The sequence below is a fragment of the Lissotriton vulgaris genome, chromosome 3_1, assembly GCF_964263255.1.
Source record: "Lissotriton vulgaris chromosome 3_1, aLisVul1.2, whole genome shotgun sequence".
Lineage (NCBI taxonomy): Eukaryota > Metazoa > Chordata > Amphibia > Caudata > Salamandridae > Lissotriton > Lissotriton vulgaris.
Genome location: NC_141689.1, coordinates 1299946574 through 1299973890, shown reverse-complemented (window position 1 = coordinate 1299973890; position 27317 = coordinate 1299946574). Strand labels below are relative to the sequence as shown.

Genomic DNA, 27317 nt, shown 5'->3' with positions numbered 1-27317 from the left:
CCCAAAACCTAGAACAGGAGCTGGAGACAATTGAACAAAGGCTTGGGGGCACAACTGGCTCACTACAAGATCAAAAAAATATGTCAGACCTCAGAAGTCAGATAGAAGATATCCTACAAGAAAGGGTCTCAAAGAAATGGGAGGCGAGTAAATTGTCCAGTTTTGAATTCGGAGAAACCGCAGGCAAGATTTTAGCCTGGAGGGTTAAAGCAGACCAAGCAAAAAACCACATAAGAGGGATTATGGCTGTGGGGGAAAATCAGCTCAGGTCATCAGATGTAGGAATTAGTACTGCCTTTACGCAGTTTTTTGCGGAAATATACAGGGATGACATTATAGATGACCAGCAGGCAAGGAAGTCATGGCTGGATAAGATATCTCTTCCACACTTATCGCAAGCGCAAAGCGAGGCAGTGGAAATGGACATCTCAGAGACAGAAGTTAAAAAGGCTGTATCCGCACTAAAACATGGTAAAGCTACAGGTCCTGATGGACTTCCCGGAGAATTGTATAGAGCCTTGGCCGACACAATCGTCCCTACCCTGACGGCCCTTTTCAACGGTATCCTGAAGGACGGTAATGACCCACCTCAATCATGGAGCGAGGCAACTATAGTTTTGATCTTAAAACCTGGAAAAGATCCAACACTATGTGGGTCTTACCGCCCTATATCATTGTTGAACAATGATTACAAGATATATGTCTCCATTTTAGCAGCTAGATTGGGATCAGTAATGGGGGAAATAATCCATCAAGACCAGAAGGGATTTATTATAGGGCGTCCGCTCTCTGACCTAACATATGATCTAGTGGGGGCAATCGACATCGCCTCAGCTTTCTCTATCCCACTGGCAACCCTCACTTTAGACGCGGCTAAAGCTTTCGACAGGGTAAATTGGCCCTATTTAAACGACGTTTTAAAGAAGGTCAACTTAGGGGAGAAATTCTGCCGAACAATAAAGCTTATATATAAATCGCCAACAGCACGGCTTCTAATAAATGGCAAACTATCTGAATCGCTCAGGATCTTTAGAGGTACAAGACAGGGCTGCCCGCTTTCCCCCCTCCTCTTCAACCTATACATAGAACCGTTTGCGGAAGTTCTCAGACGAGAAGATTCTATTCCATCTTTCAGGTTCGGAGATTGGGAAAAGCGGGTAGCCTTGTACGCAGATGACATCTTGGTCTTTACCTCAGACCCGGAGACCGCACTCCCAGTAGTCATCGAGAGAGCTGAAGACTTTGGCCGTATCTCGGGCTATGAGATAAACGCCTCCAAAACAGACATTATGGCATGGAACATACCTGACCTACGATTAAATACATCAAACTCAATGAGATATTTGGGAATCCGGATAGTGCAAGATATCGCCCAAATTGCCCAAGTTAACCTTGAGAGAATTCTTAAGGAAATTAAAAAATCTTTAAAATCTTGGTCTAATCTCCCACTAACTATCCTAGGCAGAGTAAGTCTGCTAAAGATGTCAATCCTCCCCAAGTTTACCTTCTTATTTAACACGATTCCCCTCGCCTTTGATAAAACAGTGCTAGAGAAATGCCAGAGAGAGTTTAACTCCTTCGTGTGGGGATATAAGTCAGCAAGAATATCCTGGAAAAAGCTGAGGAGGAGGAGGGAAAAGGGGGGCCTATCCCTACCCGATCTACAATACTATGCGTGGGCATTCCAACTATCCCATTCGAGAATGCTCTTAAAAGTGCCATCCAATACATCAATAGGGCTCATGTTCATGGCAATGCTGATTGGAGCTGGCTTACCAACTAATGGCTACATGTTTAAGTTTGGAGAACAGAAATATTTCAAGAAAGTTAAATTAAAAATTCTCATGTCCCAAGCGAAGCTATGGTCACATATAAGGAGGAACCTGGGTTTGTCATACTACTCTAATCTTGCGCCCATCTGGGAATCCCCAGGGCTCCCTTCCTGCTGGGATGACAGGCTTACTACTCCGTTGAGAGCAGGAGGGATACTAACATGGGGAGAAGTGTTGACAGGTGACTCTCTGAGGCCCTGGGAGGATTTGCGGGAGCAGCGGGGGATTGAGCTCTCGAGGTTTAAGTTTCTACAATTAGATACTTGGGTTAAGGCAACAAACAGGTCCGGGGTATCATTAGGGAAGCATAGCACCACTGAAGAGAAATTGATAGCGCAACCTGCAGGGGCTAAAGAGGTCTCGCAGTGGTACTGGTGCCTGCTAGAAGAGACAGACGGAGATTTCACCCTACCGGAACAACTATGGGGCTCAGATCTGGGGGCCCAGAGCATCGAAACCTGGCAGAATTCCTGTACCCTACTATATAAATGCGTCAAACCTGCATGGCTAAGACGTAATCATTTTTTTACAATTCACCGTGCATATTTTACACCGCTAAAACTATCTAAATTCCTCCCAGGGAAGAAATGTAATAAATGTGGCCATATCGCAGCCTCAGATATCCATATGTTCAAGGAATGCCCCAACATATCACAGTTTTGGAACGAAGTTAAAGTAACTCTGGACTCTATTCTTAATACTTCGATCAAAACACATCAAAAACCAAATTGATGGCATTTGCACCCTCAAGAAGATTTAGAAATAATTTTGTGCTTAATAACGCCCCCCTTGAGCTGGTTGAGTCTTTTGACTATCTTGGTGTCCGAATTAACAGTCACATGACCTGGAAGGATCATTTGTCTAAAATGCTATTAAACCATCATAGAGTATCCGGGGTGACGCTGAAGGAGATCCGGGAGTCAACCAGCAAACCGGTCTCCCCAGCTATGACCATCTATGAGGGCCAGATCCTTCCCGCAGCACTCTATGGCTCTGAACTGTGGGGGTTTGAAGGGGTTTCTGACTTGATGAGAGCGGAAAACAACTTTTTTAGGAAAGTGGTAGCTCTCCCCACTTCTACCCCAATGATCCCTCTAAGATTAGATCTGGGCAGAAAAACAGTAAAGGATTTGGTGAGGCTTCGCCCGTTGTTATTCTGGTCCCGACTAAGAAGAACTGAGGAGCTCGCAAAGTATGCAGAAGGGCTGGATGAACTGCTACTATTGGACACCTGTAAAAAAATAAGATGGTTAAATAAATTGAAAGAATTGGTTTTCAGCTTGGGTCTTAGAGAGGCATGGGAGTCGCAGTCACCACCACCGAAAGATGTTATAAAAAAACTGTACTGGGACTGGGTACAGAATAACACTATGAGGTCTACGAATTTGGGCTCACTCACTGACCAGTTTTTGTCTATTAAGTGTGTGCGTAAATTGGAACCCTTTCTAGACTTAATAACCAAACCATTGGACCGAGCGCTGTACCTCAAGTTGCGATATGGGACGCTCCCGGTGAATGAGTTTACGGTAAGATGGCTGGATGCAGATGCCTGCTCGCGTGTTTGCCCGGGCTGTGCGGCCCCTAAGGAATCGGTGGCTCACATGTTCTTTGCCTGCCCAGCTTACAAAGGGGCACGGAAATTTTGGTTGAAACCCGTCTGCAGGGAATTGGGGCTGAGGTGCCATAGTCTGGCACTACGCGTCCTTTCTACAGAGTCCTCATCTGCCAGTATGATCTGTGGGGTGGCTAAGTTTTTAGGAAGTGCGTGGATGACACGTTCCCGGTTACTGAAACTACAAATTGGAGGTCCCACTAACTGAGGACGATTATACTGTCAGTAAATTGATGAATGATGTGTCCATGCTTTTACTGTATTTTATAATCTTTTATTGGGATTGAAATGTTTATGTATTTGTATTCTTTTATGGTGACAAATTGCCGAATAAAGATATTAAAAAAAAAAAAAAAAAAATACTTCGATCTCCATCACACTTTCCTTGATTATATTTGGATGGGACAATAATATAAAGGGCCACGCAAGGAAATTTCTGTTCCTTGCTATACTGCTTGCAAGAAGAGAGATATGCAAGGTTTGGATTGAAAATTCAGCACCAACCCACGCAAACTGGCTGTCGTCTCTCTACGCAACCTCTAAAACAGATTTGAGAAGAGCAGGTGGCGAGCGTAGCCGTATCTTTTGGGACGTTTTGGTTCGTTGGAGACAATAACCGGGGTTTTTTTTTTTTTTTTCCCCTGTCCTATGATTATGCTTTGAAACTCCAAGAACTAGGCCCCCCCCCAGTTGGCTCAGAATGGCTAGTTCAATTGAATAAAACTTCAAGTTTGGAGTCTTTTCCCACAATACTCTTCGGGCCATCTCTTGCCGAGTTCCACCAAATAGAGTATAAGATGCAGAGGAAACTCTGCACCTGGATTAAGTGGTTGGCAGTTGGAGGCTAAATAAGAGTGGGTCAGGCAAATGAGGATAACAAAAAAAAAAAAAATAATTATGGATGAGGCCCAAGGGGCCACTCAAACCATATACTAAAATAATGGTATAAGTATCACTAATCGAACAGTGGTCAGGCCTAGGGCCTGGGGAATCGCTGGGACCAATCGGGACTAGCAATGCTGAAGTCGGGAAAAGCCTGCGGGAATCGGGTGCAGCGCTGAAAACACACACATGCACCAATGCAAAGTCAATGGTGCGCAAAAGTTATCGAGTTACTGTTTTAAGAGTCTTCCGACTGACCTAGAAGGACAAAACTTTAGAATTAGACACTAGAGGTGTATACCAATACAGGAGCACCAGCGTTCAAGAGTTAGCTCACCCACAGGAAGCGGGTGCGCAGGTGCAAAGTCGTGTCGGCTTTCGTCGTGTAGATCTATGGAGCCTGTAGATGATGATGCTGCAGGCGGCTAGAAGAGAAGTGTCCGGTGCGATCCAAGGGTGAATCGAAGCTGAAGGGTACCTGAAAGCAGAGGGGACAGAGTCTGGGTCACTCAGCAGTGACCAGGGTGGAACCAGGAAGGAACCAGGCAATGTCGGGCGCAATCAGGTGGTTGTCGAGAAGCTTGTCTCCGCTGCCATGTGGACTCTGGGACACCGAGGATGTCCAGGAGTGGACCACAAGCTGTCCCACAATGTCTCTCGCTGTCGGCGGTGTCAGCTTCTGGATTGGAGCAAACAAACCTTGGCAAGCGCAACCCACGCTGGATTCGAAAATCGCTTCTTACTCGGACCAGGAAGGTCAGAGCGGGTGCTCCTTTTCAGGGGAGCGAGGGCCAGTCAAAAGCAACTGGACTGGCAGAGCAAATTTAAAAGGTTCATCGGTACTGGGGCCGCTAGCCAACGGGCAAGCGACCAGACCAACCTGTTGAGCAACAAAATGCAGATGGGCCCCACGCAGCACTCGGAGAGTGTGGAGGAGGTAGCTTTGGTGCAAAAAATACTCAGGGATGGGGGTTCTAAATCCCCAATGCATATTGTCGAGGGAGCCTAGGGAGCTGCACGGTCAGCACTTCGTGGTTTTTCCAAGATGGCCGGCCCCACGCTTCAGGTTGCCTCCACGGGTCTCAGATTCGCTGGGACTGTGGATCAGACTGTTGGAAGGCAGGATAGCAGGGTCTTGTCGAGCTCTGTCGCTCGAGTTCCAGCGGTAACTGCAACAAAGCAAATGGTGAAGCGCTGGATGGTGCCTGTTTGCACATGGTGGTCACTCATTGACCACCAGGGAGATTCTTCAGTCTTCTACGTCGAGTAGGATGTCGAAGGGTCCAGAGTTTTCTTTCAGTCAGGATAGTCTGATGTGCGCTGGCATTGTTCCCACATTTATTCCAAACTAGTGGGCTGGATTACCTGCTAGGTGCCTCCTATGGGTGGGACCCAGGAAGGGGGTGGTTACACCCCTTTCCCTTTGTCCAGGGTCGCGCTGGGACTGGGGCTGGAGTTCCCCAGAACCGGTTTGACCGGATTATGCAAGGGGAAGCCTTGTGCTCCCCAGGCAGTGTCTAGTTTCTTTCATCCCTCCCTGCCCCAATACACTATCTCCTGTCTGGGGAGGTGTAGCACCTCCCTGCAACAGGAAACCCTTTGTTCCGGCATCCTCTGCCAAGTTTCGGCCAGCAGCAGGAGGTCAGACTTGTGTCGGTGGCAGCAGCATCCATTTTGTGATGCTGAGGCTCTGGTTAGGATTAACCGCGTTTTAGTAAAGTAACATGTCTTCTCCCTCTAGAAGGGTGGAATACTACCCCCATCACCAGGACTGGCGAGGGGGTAGTATTCCAAATCGTATGGCACCTTACACGACATGTTTTGATAAAGCCAAACCAAAGTTAGCACATAACCGCGATGGATTATAATGCACTTAAGAGTATATGGTATGGCAATATCCCGGAACAGCTAAGGGAGTTGGTCCCGACAGATGCAGACAGGCTCAGCTCATGCTAGAGCACCATCTCACATAAAACCAAGCACTCTGCCTCCAGGATTGATAAGGCCTGCCATAGGAGTGACTTATAGGTATATATGTGTCCAGATATAGGTTTAGATATAGGTATACTATATCTAAGCAAGGGGTGATTACACCACCTTGCCCCAGCTGAGTGATCAGCCAGTTGTGTCAATTTAAGGACCAGCCAGGGGTGGCAAAAGATATGCTGTAGCCCCTGGTAGGCCTTGGATGCACCTATGCCCTGGGCACCTATAGTGCACTGTATAGGGGCTGACAAGGTGCCCAGTACCAAATTGGTTATGTACCTATAGTACATGTCTGAATTTAGAGAGAGAACAGCAGGCTGTGGGTCTGATTAGCAGGCCCACAGCCACATTAAGTCGAAAACCAGTGAAGCAAAAAGCAAAAATTGGGGTGACCATAGAAGAGCAGAACCTACTCTCCTACACAGTTCAAACTCCTGCAGATTCTCTGGTTCTTCTCCATGGCAAAAGGTCCGTTGTGATTCACAGAAGTGATCTAAAGTCTTGGGTCTGGGCCCCAATATCCATACTAGTAAATCCTTTGTCCTCTGGAGGCAGAGGGTACCTGTACCTAGTCAGGATCAGTTCTGTGCAGCTTTCTGGCAGGAGGTGGAGACAGCATTGTTAACAGCAGACCTGGCCCAGGTAACTGAAAGTAAATATCTTCCTACTCGCTATTTTATGAGGGCTCAGGGGAGTGAAAGGAAATCTCCGTCGGTACTCTCTATGCGGCCAAGGTCCTATTCAGCCCAGCCCAGACTCATCAGACTGCTGGCGCCCAAGCCTTCCTGTCACTCACAAACCAGACATGCAATACATAACCTAGCAGAGGCAGGTTGGATCGTTAGGCAGAAAAGTAGAATTTTCAAACACAGAATGTTAAAACCAACTTCACTAAAAGATGTATTTTATCATTCTGAGTTCAGGCATACTAAAGTTTTTTTCTACTCCATGGGTCAGTTAGGATTATAAGATGTTATAATCAAACTGCCCATTTTGGCCTATGGGGACAGGTAGCCTTGCAATAGTGAAAAATGAAATTGGCTGTAATTCACTATCAGGACATGCCACACACATCGGGCATGTTCTACCTTTTACATACAATGCACCCTGCCCTTAAGCCTACCTTAGGGGTGGCTAACATGTAGAAAAGGGAAGGTTTAGGTACTGGTAAGTGGGATCATTTACCAAGTCAACATGGCAGTACTGGACTGTACACAGGCTCTGCAATGGCAGGCCTGAGACACACTTTACAAACTGCTTCTGTGGGTGGTGCAACCAGTGCTGCAAGCCCACCAGCAGCATTTGATTTACAGGCCCTGGGCACACATGGTGTACTGTACTAGGGTCTGACAAGTAAATCAAATAAGCTAATCATTGAATCACTAACCCATTACAAGAATTTACAGTAGGGAGCTCTTTCACTGTGGCAATGAACAGCAGTGGCACAGTGCCCAAAGTATCTAAACCAACAAAACATATCAAAAACAGAGGAGACACTGATTCGCATTGATCGTCTCTGTGAAAATGGCCGGCTGTGCTTTTCCTGGCCTTATGTTGTTTTTGCCTTATGTGATAATAAAGGTTTACCAAAAATTGGAAAAAAAAACAAAACAGAGGAGACATCAGCAAATAAATGGAAGGAAGACTCACGCCAATGGCACCAGGTCTAACACATTACATTTTAGTATTCCTGCTGACCTGCGATGTGTTCTCTGCATAATATAATGTGATGTAATAGTTTCTTCAATTACTGAGGCCATTTCAATTGTTACTTTTTTGAGTAGCACAGTATATTTCACAAGCAAACGCTTTTATTGTTGCAACACAAAAGCATCTTTCTTTAAGGTCTGCAGCTAGGCCAACTTCTGGCCTATTTTGAGGTTTCCCTCTATTTGTCCACCATGCTAGAGAGAGTGACCTTCACTCAGGCTCAATTGGACTAGCAGATTTTTTTCAGGGAATTAGCATTTTACTCCTGCTACATTAAGTGGGGTCTGGGGGGAATTAGCTTTGGGGTTTGGAGCATAGATAAGAGTTAGATAGCACCCACCCTTGGGGGCTCAGGCCCACTTATCTGCATTTTTGCTGGTGCTAAAGAAGCCTGCTTAATGCCTCTCACCTCGTTTTGTATAGACAAAGTGGTGCATACATGTCCTGGCCATAGCGCAGAGATGTTGAACATGAAAGACCTATGTTTCACACCTCTTCTTCTACCAATGGAGATGTCTGGCTCTCATCACCTACTCAATATGTATATATTTGCAGTGGAGCTACGACTGCAAAAGATGCTATGGAACTAAAAGTTGCGCACAAATGCAGGCTCACATCATCCTTCACAGTGCATCTCCCTGTGTGCACCTGAGTGCACCAAACCAACCCACCTGGTACAGCAGCGCACCTTTTAAATGAAATACCCTGCCCTTTATAGAATAATAATGAGGAAATGCTAAATATAAGGCAAAACCAACATCCATGACGGAATGAAGGCCATCGCCGACTGGATGAGGAGCAGCCGGCTGAAACTGAACTCGGACAAGACAGCGCTCCTTATCCTCGGACCCAACCCCTCGGCCCGAGACGACTCCTGGTGGCCGACCACTCTCGGGACAGCACCGACACCCACATACCAGGCACGCAATCTAGGATTCATCCTCGACTCCTCCCTCTCCATGTCCAAACAGGTCAACGCCGACTCCTCCTCCTGCTTCAACACCCTCCGCATGCTTCGCAGTATCTACAAGTAGATCCTGACCGAAACAAGAAGAACGGTGACACAGGCCCTCGTCAGCTGCAAGCTGGACTATGGCAACGCACTCTATGCCGGAAACTAGCCGAACACCTACGACGACTACAGCGCATCCAAAATGCCTCCGCCCGACTGATCGCCAACGTCCCCCGCCGCAGCCACATCACCCCCCACCTGACAAACCTACACTGGCTCCCCGTCGACAAGAGGATCACCTTCAAACTCCTCACCCACGCACACAAAGCACTCCACAACATCGGGCCTGCCTACCTGAACAGCAGACTCTGCTTCCACACCCCCACCCGCCAGCTCTGCTCCACCAGCCTCACACTCGCCACCGTCCCCCGCATCCAACAAACAACCTCCGGCGGCAGATCCTTCTCCTACCTCGCCGCCAAGACCTGGAACACCCTACCTACCCAGCTACGGCAGACCGAAGACTTACACGCCTTCAGAAGACTCCTCAAGACCTGGCTCTTCGAGAAGTAGCACTACCCCCCCCCCCCCCCCTCCCCCTCATAGCGCCTTGAGACCCTCACGGGTAAGTAGCGTGCTCTACAAATATCTTGATTGATTGATTGATTTTGTTTGTCCCCAGACCGGAGCTAGAGAAGCTGGAGTCAAGCTGGAGTCAAGGTGCAGTAATGTAGTGTCTTCACATCTAACATGTGCTTCGATTGGAATTCCATAGAGCATATTATCAAGCCATTATCGCTGCTTTATCGGCCGTTTTCGGCCGATAAAGCGGCGATAATTTTAGCACACAGGCTTGATAATATGCCCCAATGTTCTGAACACTTTGGGAAATAGGTTTGCTTCATCATTCAGATTCTCCTGGCTCATTGTCTCTTTTTTGTTCCTCAGAAGAGTAAAAACACTCATGGATGTTAGAGCCCTCAATCGAATTAAAAAACGCTTTTGATTACCATTAATTTTGGAATAATTTATGCAAAGTTGGATCTGCGATGGTCCTGTTTACCTGATGAGTGGATGATGGCTCTCAGAACTAAGTTTGGATTCTTTTAATATTTGGTCATGCCTTTCAGGCTCTGTGAAGCTCCACCATTGCTCCAGTTTATTAGGAATCAAGCCTTGTGAAAATACATAGACGTTTCTGCTGTGGATTACATAGATTATATTTTGATTTATTCTAATTCAGAGGACGAAGATATTGAACACGTTGGATCAATGCTGCATTGTTTATGAAACATCCATTGGTATGAAAAACTAGAAACATTTGTCTTTTAAGCATTCATAGTGGAGTTTCTAGGTCGAGCATCGGCGTGCAGGTGCTGTCTGCAAGACCTGGTGCCATCACTCATACCGAGTGTAATCCCGCCTGCTGCTTGTCATTCGTGTACTCCTGTGTCGCTCGTATTTCCTGTCTTCTTATTAGTCGGTGCTCCTGATAGATCACTTCTGTTTTTAGGGCAGGAGCACCGGCCAAATATGGGTTTGCTTACACTCTAGGTCTTTATGCATGTTTGAGGGGGACTCCATTTTTAGCATGGCCCCCGCTTAAGTCGCAGGCATGCACAAACAATGCACATAGGTTTTCTACACACAGGCGCCAACTACTTATTGATTCCCATGTCGCCCGCGTCAGTCACAACAACGCAAATTTGTTTTATGTGCGAGCGCCCTTCTCTCTTTCAGCACAGCACCCACTTTTAGTATGCACGCTGGTTTTGTGTTTTGGGTAATAAGCTATTCAGTGTATCCAGCAGCTGCTCCTTGGCGCCAGATCTTTATTTGTCTACCTTAAAAAGGCAGCAGCAGCACGGCCAATGCACTTCCTGCCACTACATATCTTCCGTGGCATCCCCATACTCTACTCCAGGGCACGAGTCGGGGTACCACGCGGGTGGACGGCATCCCCCCACTTATTTCCGAGGGTTTTTCAGGGTGGACGCCGTCCACCCTGCTAAATCAAAACCGCGTCAGCCACCGGCTTGGTATGCTGAGACAGGGGCACACGAAAGCATTAAATCCGTTTCTAGCCAAAGATGCTACGTGCGATCTGCAAAGACTGGAATCCGAATGCACAAAGCATTGCGCCTATGTTTAAAAGTAAGGCCGGGAGGAAACCGAGTCCAGTGCGCTGGAAACTTGAAAAGTTATAACGCAGAATGTGAGAAGCCTCTGCCCCCTGATGGGGCGCCTCGAACTCTTCCTCGAGGATAAGAGCAGCCCACCCCGCCCATTGTCATTCTGTCTGCGGCTGATTGCCCCGTACAGAATGACAATGGGCCAGTTTAACTAAGCTGTTACACCCTGCTCTCTTTAGCTGTCCTTTTGCCCCCATTGGTCTGCCTTGGTCTTCTTCCTGTGAGTGTCGTGATTACGGTCATTAGGCACATGCTGTGAAGAGTGCCCTGGAGCAATCTGTTAAATGCCCAGTGTTTCACACCAGTTGACCCATGCTTGCCAGGGCGGCAGGAGCAGCGCTGATCAAATAATTTGACAAACCCTGCTCCCGCACAATTGGTGCCTGCTGCAGATTCACCAGGTCACCCACGTCCAGATTTGACTCCAACACGCTTTCTCGATCCCAAAACGGCAGTTCTTTCCTTTGAAGATTATGCGCTCATGTTTTTAGCTTTAATAACTTTTTAATCAACGGAAACCACCTTAAGCCTGATGTGATCTGTGGTCTCATGGTTATTTTTTAGGAGATGTTAATTCATACTTCCCTGCCCCTCCAAACTGTTCCACACTTTCGATCTGTAAACAGTTAACCCCGTGCTCACCAGTTTCAATACACAGATGCTTAATAATTAATCTATTAATGGCTCGTAGTTAATAAACCCTAATGACGGATGCTCCCTAACTTTCTTGAAGTGTATTGTCTAAAAAGGCAATTGGAAGCTTTGGGGTGAAGTTGGTGCTTCTGCGGGACGCTGTAGTTGGTAAACACCTTTGTTGGACTTGGCTGTCTCTTGCGCGTTAAATGATGCGTTAGTTTTAGGTTTGGCCCAACTCATGCTTTCTCAAAAGTTTATCATAAACATGAATTTATACATAGTGAGTGAAACCATAATGGAGCGAGAAAGGTAGGATATATGGACGGATGAGTTAAAGCATGGATGAATGATTGGCAGAATGGATGGGGGGAATGGGTGTCTGGATGAGTGAAAGGAAGAATGTAAAGATGTATGTGTGAAAGAATGCATACATGAGTGAAAGGGGGTGGAGAACTGGGAGAAAGGGTGGATGGATGGATGAGTGTAAAGTTGAATGGGTATATGGATGAGTGACTGGTTGATGGATAAGTAAGTGAAAGGATGGCTGAAAGGGCGAATGGGTGGATGGATGGATGAGTGAGTGGATGGATGGAAGAGTGGAAGGATGAGTGAAAGGTTGGCTTGGATGAAAGGGTAAATGGCTGGATGGATGAGTGGATGGATGGGTGTAAAAGTGGATGGATGAGTGAAAGGATAGATTGGGTGAAAGGGTGGATGGTGGATGGATGAGTGAAAGGGTGGATGGAGGGATGGATGAGTGAAATAATGGATGGAAGGATAGATGATGGATAAGTTTGCAAATGTTTGGATATGGATGGGCACACAGATGGAAGGACAGAATGAATGGTGAAAGACTGAATTATGGATGAAAGAATTAATAGATGACAGAATATAAATTTGAAATGGTGGATATCAGGAGTTAGATGGAAGGATGAATGGCTAGATCCTTGGACAAGAGAGCTCTTCTGGCGAGGGCTGTGATGACTTATTTGCTTTCTTGGTGCCATAGGAGCTTTAGTTCAAAGTGGGAGGTATTTTAATTTTCTGGCTACTCCCTTGCTTATATGTTACTATTCAGTATTTGCTCTGTGCTTATGTGTGGGATCTATACATCATACATGTCACATTTTGAGTGACACCCAACTGCTACTTGAATGTTACACTAATAATTGTAAATGTTTGCATGTTTTGTTTTAGGGAAAGCCTCATAGTGCCATGAGCTGTGCTTGAGATGTATATTGTGCTTGTAGCAAAAGGCAAAGCGTCAAAAATAAACGAAGTAATAGTGTATCAACAGTGCCTTCTTTAAGAAAGCTGCAGGGAAAAGCACCTTTGTGACTTCGTCAGCTAATGCAACTCTCTGGAAGCCTACATAAGCAAAGTCAAATTCCATATTTTAATTTCAACTTGCTGAAACACCCATCATGCGTTCCCTATAGCGGGTTCATCACAGCATTCCTCCCTTTAGTTGGCCTATGCGTGCCGGATTACATCTTACAATGGCACTTAGATATGAGATGCTAGTAACAGAGACTATCCAGGCAGATCTTCCTGACCACTTCTCTCACCAAACATGCCTGCTGAGGACCATGAGTTGTAAACAAAATATCGGACTGGACAACCCAGTGCAGTAACCATATAAATAGTTTACTATCATATGAAGTACAACCAAAAAACGGCACAGTTGCTCAAAGCTGCACGCATACCGAAAAACCATAAAGTGCACGATCTAATCTAAACTTATTTTGACTTGTACTTAAATGGTTGTCTATTTACTCACTTTTATACTATTGTGCAACTTCCTCTGATGTGTCTGTAAAACGTACCTTTTTTCCTGAAGTTTTGTCCTGAGTTTTGACCTTGTGTCCTGAATTTTTGTCCTGAATTTTGACCCTTTGTCCTGAATTTTTACACTTACCGTCCTGAATTTGCACCCATGCCAGTTGGTCACCCTAGCTGTGCAGGGGCAGGGTGAGGTCGAAAGCAGAGCCCACGAACCTCTGATTCCTACACAGAGAGTAACCCGTCTCAAGAGAGGGCCACTGGAATTATGCGGTTGTGCGGCCACGATGTTTTTTGCATATGTATGGATCTGCCGCATTTGCCACATAATTCAGCAACTGCTGCATAATCTGTAGATTTTAACAAGAAAAAAAATCTAGCTAACACAGTTCAAAAGTTACTAAAATGAAGGGACACGTGTTGCTGCGCGGTGAAAGGCCCTTTGCAAAGCTGGGCTGGTCGTCTTTCTGTTGCCTATTGCTATGTTTGGGTGTTAAACTGGGTACTAATGAGGTGCAGCCTATGCCCATACAGTGTAAACAAGTGTAAAAATGACATAATAATGAAAAAATACTATCAGAAAATGTGCCGCGTTACACTGCATAATTTGCCGATTCTTGTCACATAATGTTGCCCTCCCTGCCGCCTAATTTTGCCCTCTCCTTCCGCATATTTCCAGTGGCCCTCTTTATAGCTGTTTAGAAGCATCCAAGCGGGTGAGTTTTTCCACAGGGCTGCTTTGTCTGAGGCCACTGAGGGCTTATTCATAACATAACATAGAACAGGAAAGTGATTTTTTTGAAGGCAGCACTTAAAATGGTCTGAAATCCCAGCCACCTTCAACTCACCAAATAATCGCATAATTCCGGTGGCCTTGACAGAGAGGCACTCGGGCACCAAACAGAGACCATGCTGTGCGATTCAGAGGATTTTAGTTTACATAGGCCACGCCTCTTCTATTGGCCAAACGCCTTGTAAAGACCCTCCACCTTTTTCATCCCACTTAATGCCCTGGTAACAGCACTTTGCATTGTGGATCTCTGAGTTAATACTAACCAAAAAACCAAACCATCTAAACTACAAGTCCCACATTGCAACCTGCTGTTCACTAAACAGCCAGGACTGGTAGGCAGCGGTAGAAGTGGGCGGGGACGGAAGGGCACGGCGTGCCCCTACTTCTAAAAATAATTTCAGCCCGTTCCCCTACTTCTTTCTTTGAAAAAAGCATCCCGGGACGGAGAGAACAGTCCTACTAACAACGAGAACTTTTTTAGGTTTTGCCTGGCGAAAGATGTATCTTGTTGACCCAAGTTAATGCCCGGCAGCTCCATTGTCTTCAGCCAAGATTCCCAATGTTAGATTTATGTTCTGATTTGTTACCTTTGCTGCAAATTGTAAAGCGCTCTGATATCCTTCGGAATCAAGTTTGCGCTATATAAAACTTTATAAATAAAATAAATAAATCTAGCCACAGCTAGAGAGAGGCAGCTGGGACAAAACTATTTAATACAGAGTCGCTAGTTTACAATAGGTGGGGAGATAACATAACACTCATCGATAGAATAACGTGAATATGGAGCCCTACTGTGTGTAATAGTCATTGTCGAGTGTGGGAAGCAGCCTCTCTGGGAACCTGTAATGTATAAAAAATCTTGCAGTCAAACTTTCCTGTAGCATTTTGAAAATGTGTTCATGTCACCTTCGCTCAATTAAGGCTACACTGCCATCCGGGACCACAGCACATTTTGTTTAAGGCTTTCAGTCTTGTACACTAGCCATCTTACCATAGTAAGGGTTTGTTTCGGAAAAATAAAAATGTCTCCTACCCACAGGGAGATTTTCCCCTACAAATGGTGGGCAGTGTTATTTTTTCCTGCCGGGCATGGCAGACACTGAGTGGTCTGCCTCAGCAAATCCGCCCCAAGTAGGCAGACCTTTTTAAATGACAATGAATTTTATTTGTGTGTTAATTATCAAAACAGAGTGATGTCACGTGATGTCACTTCCTGTCGTGATGTCACTTCCTGTCGTGATGTCACTTCCCGTCGTGATGTCACTTCCCGTCGTGATGTCACTTCCTGCCATGATGTCACTTCCTGTGACCACGCCTACCTTGGAGAGTCCCCCCACTTCTTTTTTTAGGACTTGTGCCCTGCTCTACTCTCAACATGGCAGCACACCGCAGAGGCACTGGCCTCCCACCACAACGAACCATACCAAGACATAGGCAACACAAAAAGTAAATTTTAAAAAGATTGTCTTTAATGTCACTTTTTAAAATGACACGCAACATTTGTTTTTGCCTTTCACCCTTTCATGTCTTTCCAGGAACCAAAATGTTTCCAAGTGAAACTTAACCCTGTGCTGTGCTATCCACTGCCATCTCCTGCCAGAGGGAAGTGAAAGGCACATGTAAAGGTGCACGCTGTTAGGGAAGGGCCTCTACCATCCCCACGAGCCCATGTGTTGAAGGAAAACGAGCAGCCTCAGCTGAAGAAGAGCTGACCGAAATAAGTTCTTGTGCTAGTGCTGTGTGTTCTGTGTGTGCATGTGTTTCTTTTAGTGTGAATGTTTGGGGTCTTGATTTACAGAACTAACTTAAGACAAAATCCTAAACGTACTACCATTTATTCATTTTGGTATTCACAGAAGGAACTTACTCATTTTGGTATTCACAGAAGGCATTTAATCATTGATGAGTAAGTGCCTTCTGTGAATACCAAAATGAGTAAGTGCACTTACTCATTTTGGTATGCACAGAAGGCACTTACTCATCAATGAGTAAGTGACTTTTGTGAAAACCAAAATGAGTAAGTGCCTTCGGTGCATACCAAAATGAGTAAGTCCCTTCTGTGAATACCTAAATGGTAGTAAGTTTAGGATTTTATCTTAAGTTAGTTCTGTGAATCGGGCCCAAGTTGTGTATGGGTCTTTTCTGTACATGGGGAAGGTGTGTTATTTCTGATCAGACTGTGTGTGTTCTGTTTTTGAGTGCAGTAGGCATTTATGGTGGTTTGCTGTCACAGTGTGTATGTTTTTTCTAACAGGTCAGACGTGTTCTATATGTGTACATCTGTGTATGCATTTTCTTTTGTTGTGTGCATGTGTGGGAGTTATATTGGAGTAAAATTTCATTCTAAAATGGTGTGCCCGTTTATATCCGTGATGCGTTTCTGGTTCTGCTTTGTTTAAAACATTTGCGTGTGGGCACTTTGCATGTTATCTAAGCTGTGAACTGACTGTTTTTGAAGCATTAGCACAAACTCATGGATATATTCAAAAAGACGGAGCAGAATTTTCACTTTTCTGCCCCTGACTATATTAACAGAAAACATGTATTCATAAAAGTCATGTTCACCTCACAGAGATTTTTGCCACTGAAGAAACACTGTTTATTGCTACCTAGTTCAAAATGCAAAATGAACACATTTTTTTACTGTAATTCCCACTTTCCCAAATTGATGTCTGACAAATACAATATTTTGACTTCTATTTGCAGCTATTTTTTTGTACCTAATTTCTTCCAACACCTTAGCTACAAAATAACCTTGCCTACACCATAGACACTTGCATGTCCTTAACCTTGCCCATGAGTTTGTTTTTCTATGGCATTGCGTTGGTATTTTTTGACCGCGTTCCTTACTCCTTCCAAAGTAGAGCACACACTTTTAGTGGTACAGCCTACTGATGGACTCTATGGAAATGCCACACTACTTCACACCTTTCTTCTCTAAAGCCTTTTTAAACTGAAAATAGCCCAGTGCACTATACTTAGCTGTTACACTGGGTTTACTTGGTCCATCTTTCCTGTGCATTATTAGCTCATTTTCCTTAGGCTTATTCTGAGGCTGCCAAATCATGGGCAGGCTCCGAATCAATGTATGTAAGAATACAGATTAAAAATTTCAAACATAAGTGAAAACGACATTAACCATTGTAAAGATCACAAGTGAAGCTAAGAAAATCACAGATACATTTGGCTTCCTTTGCCACTATTAATGCCTGGGAAGTAAAGAGGGTTAATGGGAAAGAAAAATGGTGACTAACAGTTCGGACAGATAAACAAACGGCTTAAAACCAGCTCATTGTCAAAGACTCATTATGGATGACATTAGCTTTATGCATTTCCTCCATAATTTTGACCACTTCTGACCCATCATTAAAGGAGCAATGAATAAACTCCATGACCACATGTAGTGCTAAGAGAGTAAAGGACTCATTCAGAGGAAGGAAGAAAGGAAGGGGACATCTGCAGTTAATTGATGGATGCCCAGTCCAGCCTTTCTGTGTTTCACAACCTCGTTTACAGGAAGAAGTCAAAGGGTTTGCCAACATTAATGCCATCACCAGGAAATACCCTCACAGTGAACCAGACACTGACAGTGTCGGGAGTATGCAATTTAAAACAGCTTCTCCCTTTGCCTTTCCCAGTGGCACACAGCTAAATAAATAAATAAAAGAGGGCGTTGTACTAAATATAAAGCGTGGCGCACAAAGACATAAAAGTTATGTGCGCAGCTAAATACATGAATAAAAGAGGGAATTTTTATGTCATGCCTAACAGCACTGCTCTACAACGCATGTCTCCGGTCTCAGTGGTAATTCCTCATTCTAAGTCTCTAGACAGTGCTGCTGGCTGCTACTCTGATCCCGTCGGTAATTCCTCATTGTAAGTCCTCTAACTAGTACTGCAGCTTTGTCTCTGGTCACAGTGGTAATTATTCATTCTTAGTCCTCTTGGCAGTGCTGTCCTCTTGGCAGTGCTGCTTCATGCTTTTTTTAGTCCCGTTGGTAAACCCTCATTGCTAGTCCTCTAAACAGTCCTGCAGCTGCTTCTCTGGTCCCTATGGCACTTCTTCCTTTTCTAGGTCTCGTATAGCCCTCTGCGAGGCATAAAGTAATCAGTATTAATACTGAAACTCCACCCATCACATTTGTGTTTGTTTCGTCTCTTGCCATTGGTGGAAACTGGCATTGCTGTTCTTATCTTGCTCATTGTTGGCTTGTGGTCTGATACATCACTTCCTTTTTCTCCAGTTTGTGGAGGAAGCAGCATGGAACAACTTCAGTCAACTTACGCTGCTGGCTGTTATCTTTTTATTTAGGGACTACCTTTTTTCTTAGCTGCTGGCATTTCCACATCTAGCAGCTTCCTGCACTTACTCCACCCTGTTTATTTTTTTTACTTTTAATATATTCATAATTAAATAATACAGCTCACGCCAAGGATCGAACCCTGTTTTGCTGCTCCAAAGTCAGCAGTGTTGTTTTTTAAGCCACCTCCACACACAGTTTGCTTTGCTTGTTTTCCTACTTCTGATCTGCTGCAACTGTAGACCCGGTGAGTGCAGGGCCTCTGAAGACGAAGGGGCCCTGTTCTCCCAGCTCTGGGCTTAGGTTAAATTTTCCATAACGTCATTTAGTTGTCATTGACGAGCCTTTACAGAATCTAAAACGCGAACCGTTTCCAATAAGAAAGCATGGTTTGCGAGCCCTCAGTGAAGTCCCAAGCGTTGGATTAAATATTAAAGGCCCGGTATTTTCACAAATAAACTTACAATTCCACGAAATATACAACAACAAAAATTAAAATAAAACATTTTTCGATCATTCTCATTCTAATGTTCTTTATAATCGTGTCAGCATTGATCCTAAATATCGTTTTAACACCAACACACCAAAGTGAAATCTAATTAGCTTCCACTAGGTGGCAGACACGTGTTAGCGACACACGTTTGAATGATTTATTTTTACCTCGTTCAGAATTGGAAATGACATCTAAAAACACGGACAGTGCTAACATTTTGGTATCCGCAAATAAAATCGGAGACTAACTATGCAACAAAAGCGATAACTACCTCTGCCAAGGAGCCACTAACGTCTCCACTACACATTATTTTTATTCAGCAGTCGCATGCATTATCTTTGCAAGCTGAATCCACTACAACCCTGCTTATGCAAAAGGTGCTCACTTAGTGTCTAGATAATGTCAACAATCAGTATTGGTGCATCTTTCGGCCCTTACATCATCTCTTAAAGTACCGATAGCGCACATACTGCTAGGATACACTAGGATAAGCAAGACTGCAAAACAAATCTCTTGCTTTGGTGAGTTTTTAGGCCCACATTTAAATCAGGATCGCATCTAATTAGCACATCTATCAATGTTATTTTCACTGAGCCTCCAATTTTCTGACCTTGTAGCCAATAGATAGCTGCACGTCTGTCAATGCAGTCTTGATGGTGTTGTCTGTGTGTCTGCTACTGTATGACACACTGCCGATCGATCAATCGGGAACCCACCTTATCCAGTGACATTGTCCCTAATACAAGTAGGAACAGGCATTGGTAGAGCCAATAGGCCTTTTGGCAATAATTGTTGTTTATTTTCATGTATTATGTAACGCTTTATTTCTTGTCCTTGGAGACAGCGGTCCTGAAATACTATTCGCTTCGAAGGGTAGCGTTCAGGCAAGCCTCCACAGTCAGCCCTAGAAAATTGTTGGTTAGGACAAGTGCTTGCATTGTGTGCTGCTAGGAGAGCGTTTGTCACAGCATCTCCTCAGCCTCTTCCTGTTTTTGACCCTAGGCAGGATGTTCGTGTGAGGACCAGGGAAGATGGAAAGGGAAAGACAGCTGGCTGCTCATTTCTTGGCGCCCACACTCCCAATGACTACGAGCCCTGTTCACATGGGCGTCCGCAGAAATGTTTCCGGGGGTAACTTCATTACCATCCTCTGACATGATTGAGCACACATTTAAAAAAAATCTAATAAAACAAAGAGCTTAATAGATACCTAATAGGCCTTAAAACTACTTATACCAAAATGTTAGAGTTACAATTAAGGAAGTATGTTTATTGGCATCAGGGCCGGCTCTAGGTTCATGGTGGCCCTGTGCAGGGAGCGTAGGTGGGGGCCCCGGAAGAGGGGGTCCGGACGGGGTGGAGCTCAGGAAGGTGTTTTAATAATACGTCCAGAAAAGTCGTTAGATGATTGACCAGTTCCTGCGGCTGCTCCTACTACCCTTCCGAAATCGTCTCAGAACGATACAATTTAAGAGGAGGAGGGCATTGTGACACGACATGAGGGACTGGGCGCATCTGTGACCTGTATGGTGCATGCTTCACTTTGCAGCTGGGACATCACATTTAACTCTGTCTCTTTATACTTTGTATGAGTGACTGAGGCCGGCCTGTAACTAGACTGCACACCGATCTCGCCAGTCGCCAGCAAGTGTATTCACCACCAAAGTTATCTTACAGCTACAATGCTTTGGAATTTGTTGGGTAAACAAAGATCTAGGTGTCTACAGTCTAATCCCCTGCAATAAACTATTTTAAAGTGAAGCCTGCTCGAGAGAAAACAAAGTATAATTAGAGGAGGTATAATACAGCAATATATGGTAGACACTCGAGCACAAGAACAAACGTTACGTTCGTAGGCAAAGGCAATGGTGGCACTTGTGCAAGTATCAAAGCAAAAAAAATGCCATTACCACGCAGTCCACGGCAACACTCACTCGAAAGATCTGCCAAGGTGCCCTTTTTGTCAACTGGAGAGCATCATTATATTCCCACCCAGCCAGGTAGATTTGTCCACACACGCCCACTGCATTAATCTGAAGAGGATCAAGTGCACAAAATCAGTCTTCAGAGCATCACCCCCATTGGGCACACCATGCCATGCAAGGCGTAGATGACATCTTTCAATTACTATCTGCATCCTCGAAGAGTGAGATGGATGCAACAGTAATGTCTTGACTACCCACAGGTAACGCACATTACTTTGAGTAATCCTCATAAAGGGCGGCTTCCTGCCCCCTGTTCCCCTTACACAGGCCATTCATGAATGCAAAGATAGTTGTTTTACCCCGTGCTGCCTCACACACAAGCTGACAAGCACACACCATAGACATTCCAGAATGTTCCTTTAGTGCTACTCGTGAGCCCACGGCAGTATGCGAGCGAAGAGAGGCGGCCCCCTGCGCATGCACAAGCGAAACCCCTGGATCTGACCTTAAACACTTCATTCCACTCTGTCAAGCATATTCAAACACAACTCTGAAAAGCGAATATGTAAGAAATAAATAAATACTAGATGTACTTAATGAAACTTTTGATCACCAGCCAAAATACAAAGAAGCATCTATAGTTTTTTATTTGAAACAACCATAACACATTGATGTCCTAAATCACTGTCTTTCAATCCAAACCATGCCATCGCTCGTGTACTATCTCATGACAATGTGCAGTGCATCAGCCTATCTGCGCGACAAGATGCCCCAGTTGAGGTGATTTGTGCGCATTATCAAATAATAATAATAATAATTACTGCATTGCAACACTCTACCACCTGAGCTAGCCCTGCTTAAATACACACCCTTAATCTGGAAGTAGAAGGTAACCCCAGGAACCATTTACCCCCATCTTTAGCTGGGATAAGATTATGGTTGGAAGTTTTGGGCATCATCGGATTAGGACCATGTAGCAGACGCAACATGGCACCAATGAGCAGAAAACGCCAAAGCACCGACCCTGCACAAGAAAGGAGGAAACCCCATGGAGGCCTTAGGCGCCCTGCTGGACACAAAGAAAGCTTCCCATTGTGGGCGTCATTCTGAGTTAATGTGCGTTTGAAGCCTGCAGAACGCAATTAACCAAAATGCTGCCACAAAAGAAGCCTTATGTAGTAGGGGTGAGAGCTCAGTTTTCTTTATTCTGACATCCTGCGGATCTCGGGTGGGACATTAGGCTGCAGGGAAGTGGTGCTTGGGAAAATCTAAACTTCACATCCTTAAAGACTGGGAAAATAAGGAAACTACCCATTTTCATCATTTGGTGAAAGCTCCTGAATTGTCGTATGAAGTGGAATCTTTGCACCCCCAACAGTGTCCTCACTAAAGAGTACTAAGCAACGCATGGAAGAAGATAGGGGAGCAGTTACTATCAAGTCTTGGAGGGCCAAGGCCTGATACAAATCCAGGTTTCCATCATGTGCCTTCTACCATACTACCCATGTACCGCATGTATATGCACAGATACCCTTTCTACACATAACATAACCCCACATCCAACAAAAGCAATCTCATGTACACCTCTCTCACTAATATGCACACATCCACAACATATAAAGGTGCCCTTGCCCCAGCTGCCACTTACCTTGGAATGGTCCTCTGACCAGTCAGACACCATTTCGGACCCAGCCATTAGCTGCAAGACCCCCGTCACTGCGCTCCATCTCTCTCTCCTCCTGCTTTCATTCTGCTCTCTGCTCTCATTCTCTCCTTCACACCCTTGATTTGCACTCTGCCTTCTGTCCTCTTCTGTGTTCGGCATCTGTGCCTGTTTTGTCTTTTCAGCCGGTTTGCTTTCTCTGGCTATTGTGCTCTTTGTGCTTATTGTGTCTTTTGGCTTAGTGCCCGTTTGTCTTTTGTGCTTGCCTGTCTTCTGTGCTCGTTTGTCTGGCTTGTTGGCTCTTGTGCTCATTTGTTTTTAAGTTCCTGGTTTTTGTGCCGGTTTGTCTTTTATGGCATGCCAGCATTTGTGCCCGTTTCTGCTGCCCCAACACCTGCTTTTCCCCTTGCTGCATGGACCCACTCACTGACGACGAGAGCATAGTGGTGAGCGCGTAATGCGTCACCTATCGCGATGCGAGGGGTGGGCTGGCCAAATGCAAATGTCCATTGCAGGGCCGTCATTGGTGGCGCTAGCGCACGCTACAACTGATTGACGGCCCTGGCTGGACAGGACTGCGAGGCTGGGGGGTGTGGGGGGGGGACCAACAACGGACCGTCGGAGCCTGCAAATGGCAACAATAAAAATGAAAAAAAACGAGTTAGGCCGGCGAGGAGGCACCAGGGTCGGAGCCGGGGCAGAGGCCGCCAAATCCTGCCAGGGGGCCGCCAGTGCCACGATACTTCCGATCCGATCCTCGTCGTGGCGGCCCCTGGGGTTTGGCGGCCTTGTGCAGGTGCACACTTTGCACATGCCTAGGGCCGGCCCTGATTGGCATACTTACTTCACAAAAACAGAAATTAATTCATCATGGTGAAAAACAACAATGAAACAATACCAAATTAATTCCCAACACTAAAACCAACATCAATTTGGACCGTTGCAAGTTTTTTCACGAGGCAAATCTATATGCAATTCGATGTTATAATATGTATACATTACACCCTCAATTTAATTTATTATTGCCTCAGAGGTTCTGACTGAGTCTGGGGGAAGGAGGTCCATGATTTTTGCAGGGGGAGGCGGGGGCTCAAGTTTCGTTATACCACTCTCCTGCACATAAACTTGTTAGTGCCGCTCGTAGCCGCAGACTGTTCGTGGGGATATTCTGTTTGTTCCAAAAGGAGGGAGAAGGACTACATTGACCAGGCGCCCTGAAATCACGCCCACCTGCGCATCCAGCAGCCCCGCCTCCCTGTGCTACATAGCGGCGCGCGGCCCCTGCTTCGTGGGAGCCGCTCGTAGCCGCACACAGTTCGTGGGGTGTACCCTGAAATCACGCTCACCTGCGCATCCAGCAGCCCCGTCTCCCAGTGCTACATAGCGGCTCGCGGCCCTCGCTTTGTGGGAGCCGCTCATAGCCACAGACTGTTCGTGGGGATATTCTGCTTGTTCCTAAAGGAGGGAGAAGGACTACATTGACTAGGCGCCCTGAAATCACGCTCATCTCCGTATCCAGCAGCCCCGCCTCCCTGTGCTACATAGCGGCTCGCGGCCACCGCTTCGCAGGAGCCGCTTGCAGCCGCAGACTGTTCGTGGGGATATTCTGCTTTTTCCAAAAGGAGGGAGAAGGACTACATTGACCAGGCGCCCTGAAATCACGCTCACCTGCGCATCCAGCAGCCCCGCCTCCCTGTGCTACATAGCGGCTGGCGGCCCCTGCTTCGCGGGAGCCGCTCGTAGCCGCACAAAGTTCGTGGGGATATTCTGCTTGTTCAACAAGGAGGGAGAAGGACTACATTGACCATGTGCCCTGAAATCACGCTCACCTGCGCATCCAGCAGCCCCGTCTCCCAGTGCTATATAGCGGCTCGCGGCCCTCGCTTCGCGGGAGCCGCTCATAGCCACAGACTGTTCGTGGGGATATTCTGCTTGTTCCTAAAGGAGGGAGAAGGACTACATTGACCAGGCGCCCTGAAATCACACTCATCTCCATATCCAGCAGCCCCGCCTCCCTGTGCTACATAGTGGCTCGCAGCCACCGCTTCGCGGGAGCCGCTTGCAGCCGCAGACTGTTTGTGGGGATATTCTGCTTATTCCAAAAGGAGGGAGAAGGACTACATTGACCAGGCGCCCTGAAATCACGCTCACCTGCTCATCCAGCAGCCCCGCCTCCCTGTGCTACATAGCGGCTCGCGGCCTCCGCTTCCCGGGAGCCGCTTGTAGCCTCAGGCTGTTCGTAGGGATATTCTGCTTGTTCCAAAAGGAGGGAGAAGGACTACATTAACCAGGTGCCCTGATATCACACTCACCTGCGCATCCAGCAGCCCCGCCTCCCTGTGCTACATAGCGGCACACGGCCCCCGCTATGCGGTACGCGCGCGGGTGCACGCCAGGCGAAGCCCGGGCCAAGGGCGGGCCTGTCTGTGCCCGTTAGGGCCAGGAAGGGCCAGGGCAGGGCCACCCCCCTTGGTTTTTTCTTTTCTACGAACTCTTATTGGCTTTGAGGACGCCACTAACATTCACATTTGCTTAGATAAGAACAGTGATTGATTTTTAGTCTCTATTCCTGAAGATCGTCTGGGGCACAGGGAAATTCTTTATCATTTGCTAACTTCCAGGTGTTTACACTGAGTACCCTGTTAAAATGAGCAAAGTAAGATGGATAAACGTAAGAGCACAGTAGGTACTCTTGACACTTTTTTGATTAGAGCTGAATCTCTTCTTAGTCATGAGATTCAGCTAACGGAACAAAGGCTCTCCCTCGACCCCACCCTCTTTCCACTAACCAGGGGGGAAGAAAACCCTAAATATTTAACTCCAAGGGTTATAATCCACCCAAGAATCATCACCCCCAAATCGTCACCTCAACCTCTTCCCGCTAGGACCCCCACTAGAGAAACTTTTCTTTCTACATTTGAACGGGTAGGTCCAAAAACCCGGAATCAATTAAAAATAAAGAAACGGTCCAAAACATGTCCAAAGATTAAGGGAACAAAGAGGCAAAATGATGTGAGAAAAAAGGCTCCTTAAGATCCAACCGGTATAGAAATGCACTCAGCAGAATCACAAACAGAGGTCGTTGATAGCATCCATTCAGAATTACTAATTTTCCTAACAGGGCCCCCGCCATATGCACAAATGATTCCAATTTAGCCATTGAAACGCTCATCAAGGGTCTCTTAGAAGTGCACACCAAGGCCATGACGACATTGGTGTGCACCCGTATCAACAAAAGATTTAGCTTAATACAGCGTAAGTTGGACCAATTAAAAGAGGACCTAGTGTCATTTACATTATCCTCAATGAACGCAAATTTCAGTTCAGGATGGCAGGGTGGCTGTCCCCTCGCAAATCGAGGGCCCTAGGCAGAGCCTTCAGGAGGCTAGGACAGATTGAATAAGGGACCAACACTTAGAATCCCTGAAAACTCAGGATTATGTGTCCAATATCTCAACGACCACCCCCAGAGTAGAGCACAATAACAGACAAGAACCATCAAATAGGGACAAGCAATCTACCCATCTTATACAATCAAATCCAGAAATTCTGGATCTTCCACCAGCGTCATGTCCTTATGTTCTTATTCTCACGGGGGTTTCGACCTTGAAACAAGCCCAAATTGAATCCTGGTCATCGCTCCGAAATAAAGTAGTAGACTGGCTGACAAAATATAAGTTTTTTAATCCTCGCAGTATCGGCGAAATTCTCATTGTCCATAGGGTGGGCTGGCTAGGTTCTTCGCCGAAAACAATACAGGGTGACTGTATCGTTGTAAATTTTAGGTCCCCACGTATGGTTCGTTTCCTTTTAAACAACAAAGAGCTTATCTCCTCATTTGATCCAACTATCATGGCCGTCCCGCTGGGATTCTTTTACAAACCAACAGAAATTCCCCGGGGAGAAAGAAATGGTTCAATTATAACCTTAAATAGGTTTAACCAGTTATCCTCTCTTGAGGAAATACACTGACCATTAACTTTTGACCAAGGGGCCACACTGGGCCCAAAGGAAGGATATAGCAGGGCCCACTCTCCCATTCCTTCTCAAAACTCCTTTTTGACTGTAGACAGGGTGCGAATGGATTTACCTATGTCACCAGACTCTACAATGATTTCATTAGAACGGAACCATATTGTCCTACTATCTAATTCACCTATTGATTTTACATCTCAGACTCCCCCCCACAATACTTGTTCCATGTCCATCTTGGTCCCCCAGTCTGATTCAATATAGGGTAATGAAGATTTTAGTCTTTTAGCAGTGCCCTCACCTGTTGTACCCTGTTTAGAGTTATGTTTTGGAATATTGCTGGCCTTCTTACAAAGATCTATTTGGGTGAGTGGTTTACCTTTGTCCAGGATTATGACCTCATTTGCTTGCAAGAAACATGGGCAGTTTTGTCTGCCCACTTAAATGGATATAAAACCTATTTTTCCCCTGCAATACCATCCTCTATGGGCCGCGCAAAAGGAGGCCTAGTGGTCTATGTTACCAACTTAATTCAATTTCAGAAACTTAATGCCCTAAAAACCGAGCCCAATTATCACATAATTTA

General features: G+C 45.8%; 1 protein-coding gene across 1 annotated transcript in view; it reads left to right on the top strand.

The window, feature by feature from the left end:
- The first annotated feature begins 242 nt into the window (after positions 1-242).
- LOC147727801 (uncharacterized) overlaps positions 243-27317 on the top strand; it is a 37257-nt gene continuing 10182 nt past the window's right edge. The window contains exons 1-2 of the mRNA XM_086963689.1: positions 243-576; positions 3282-3358. Of these exons, the coding sequence (XP_086819815.1) occupies positions 243-576; positions 3282-3358 (411 nt within the window). The remainder of the gene's footprint in view (positions 577-3281; positions 3359-27317) is intronic.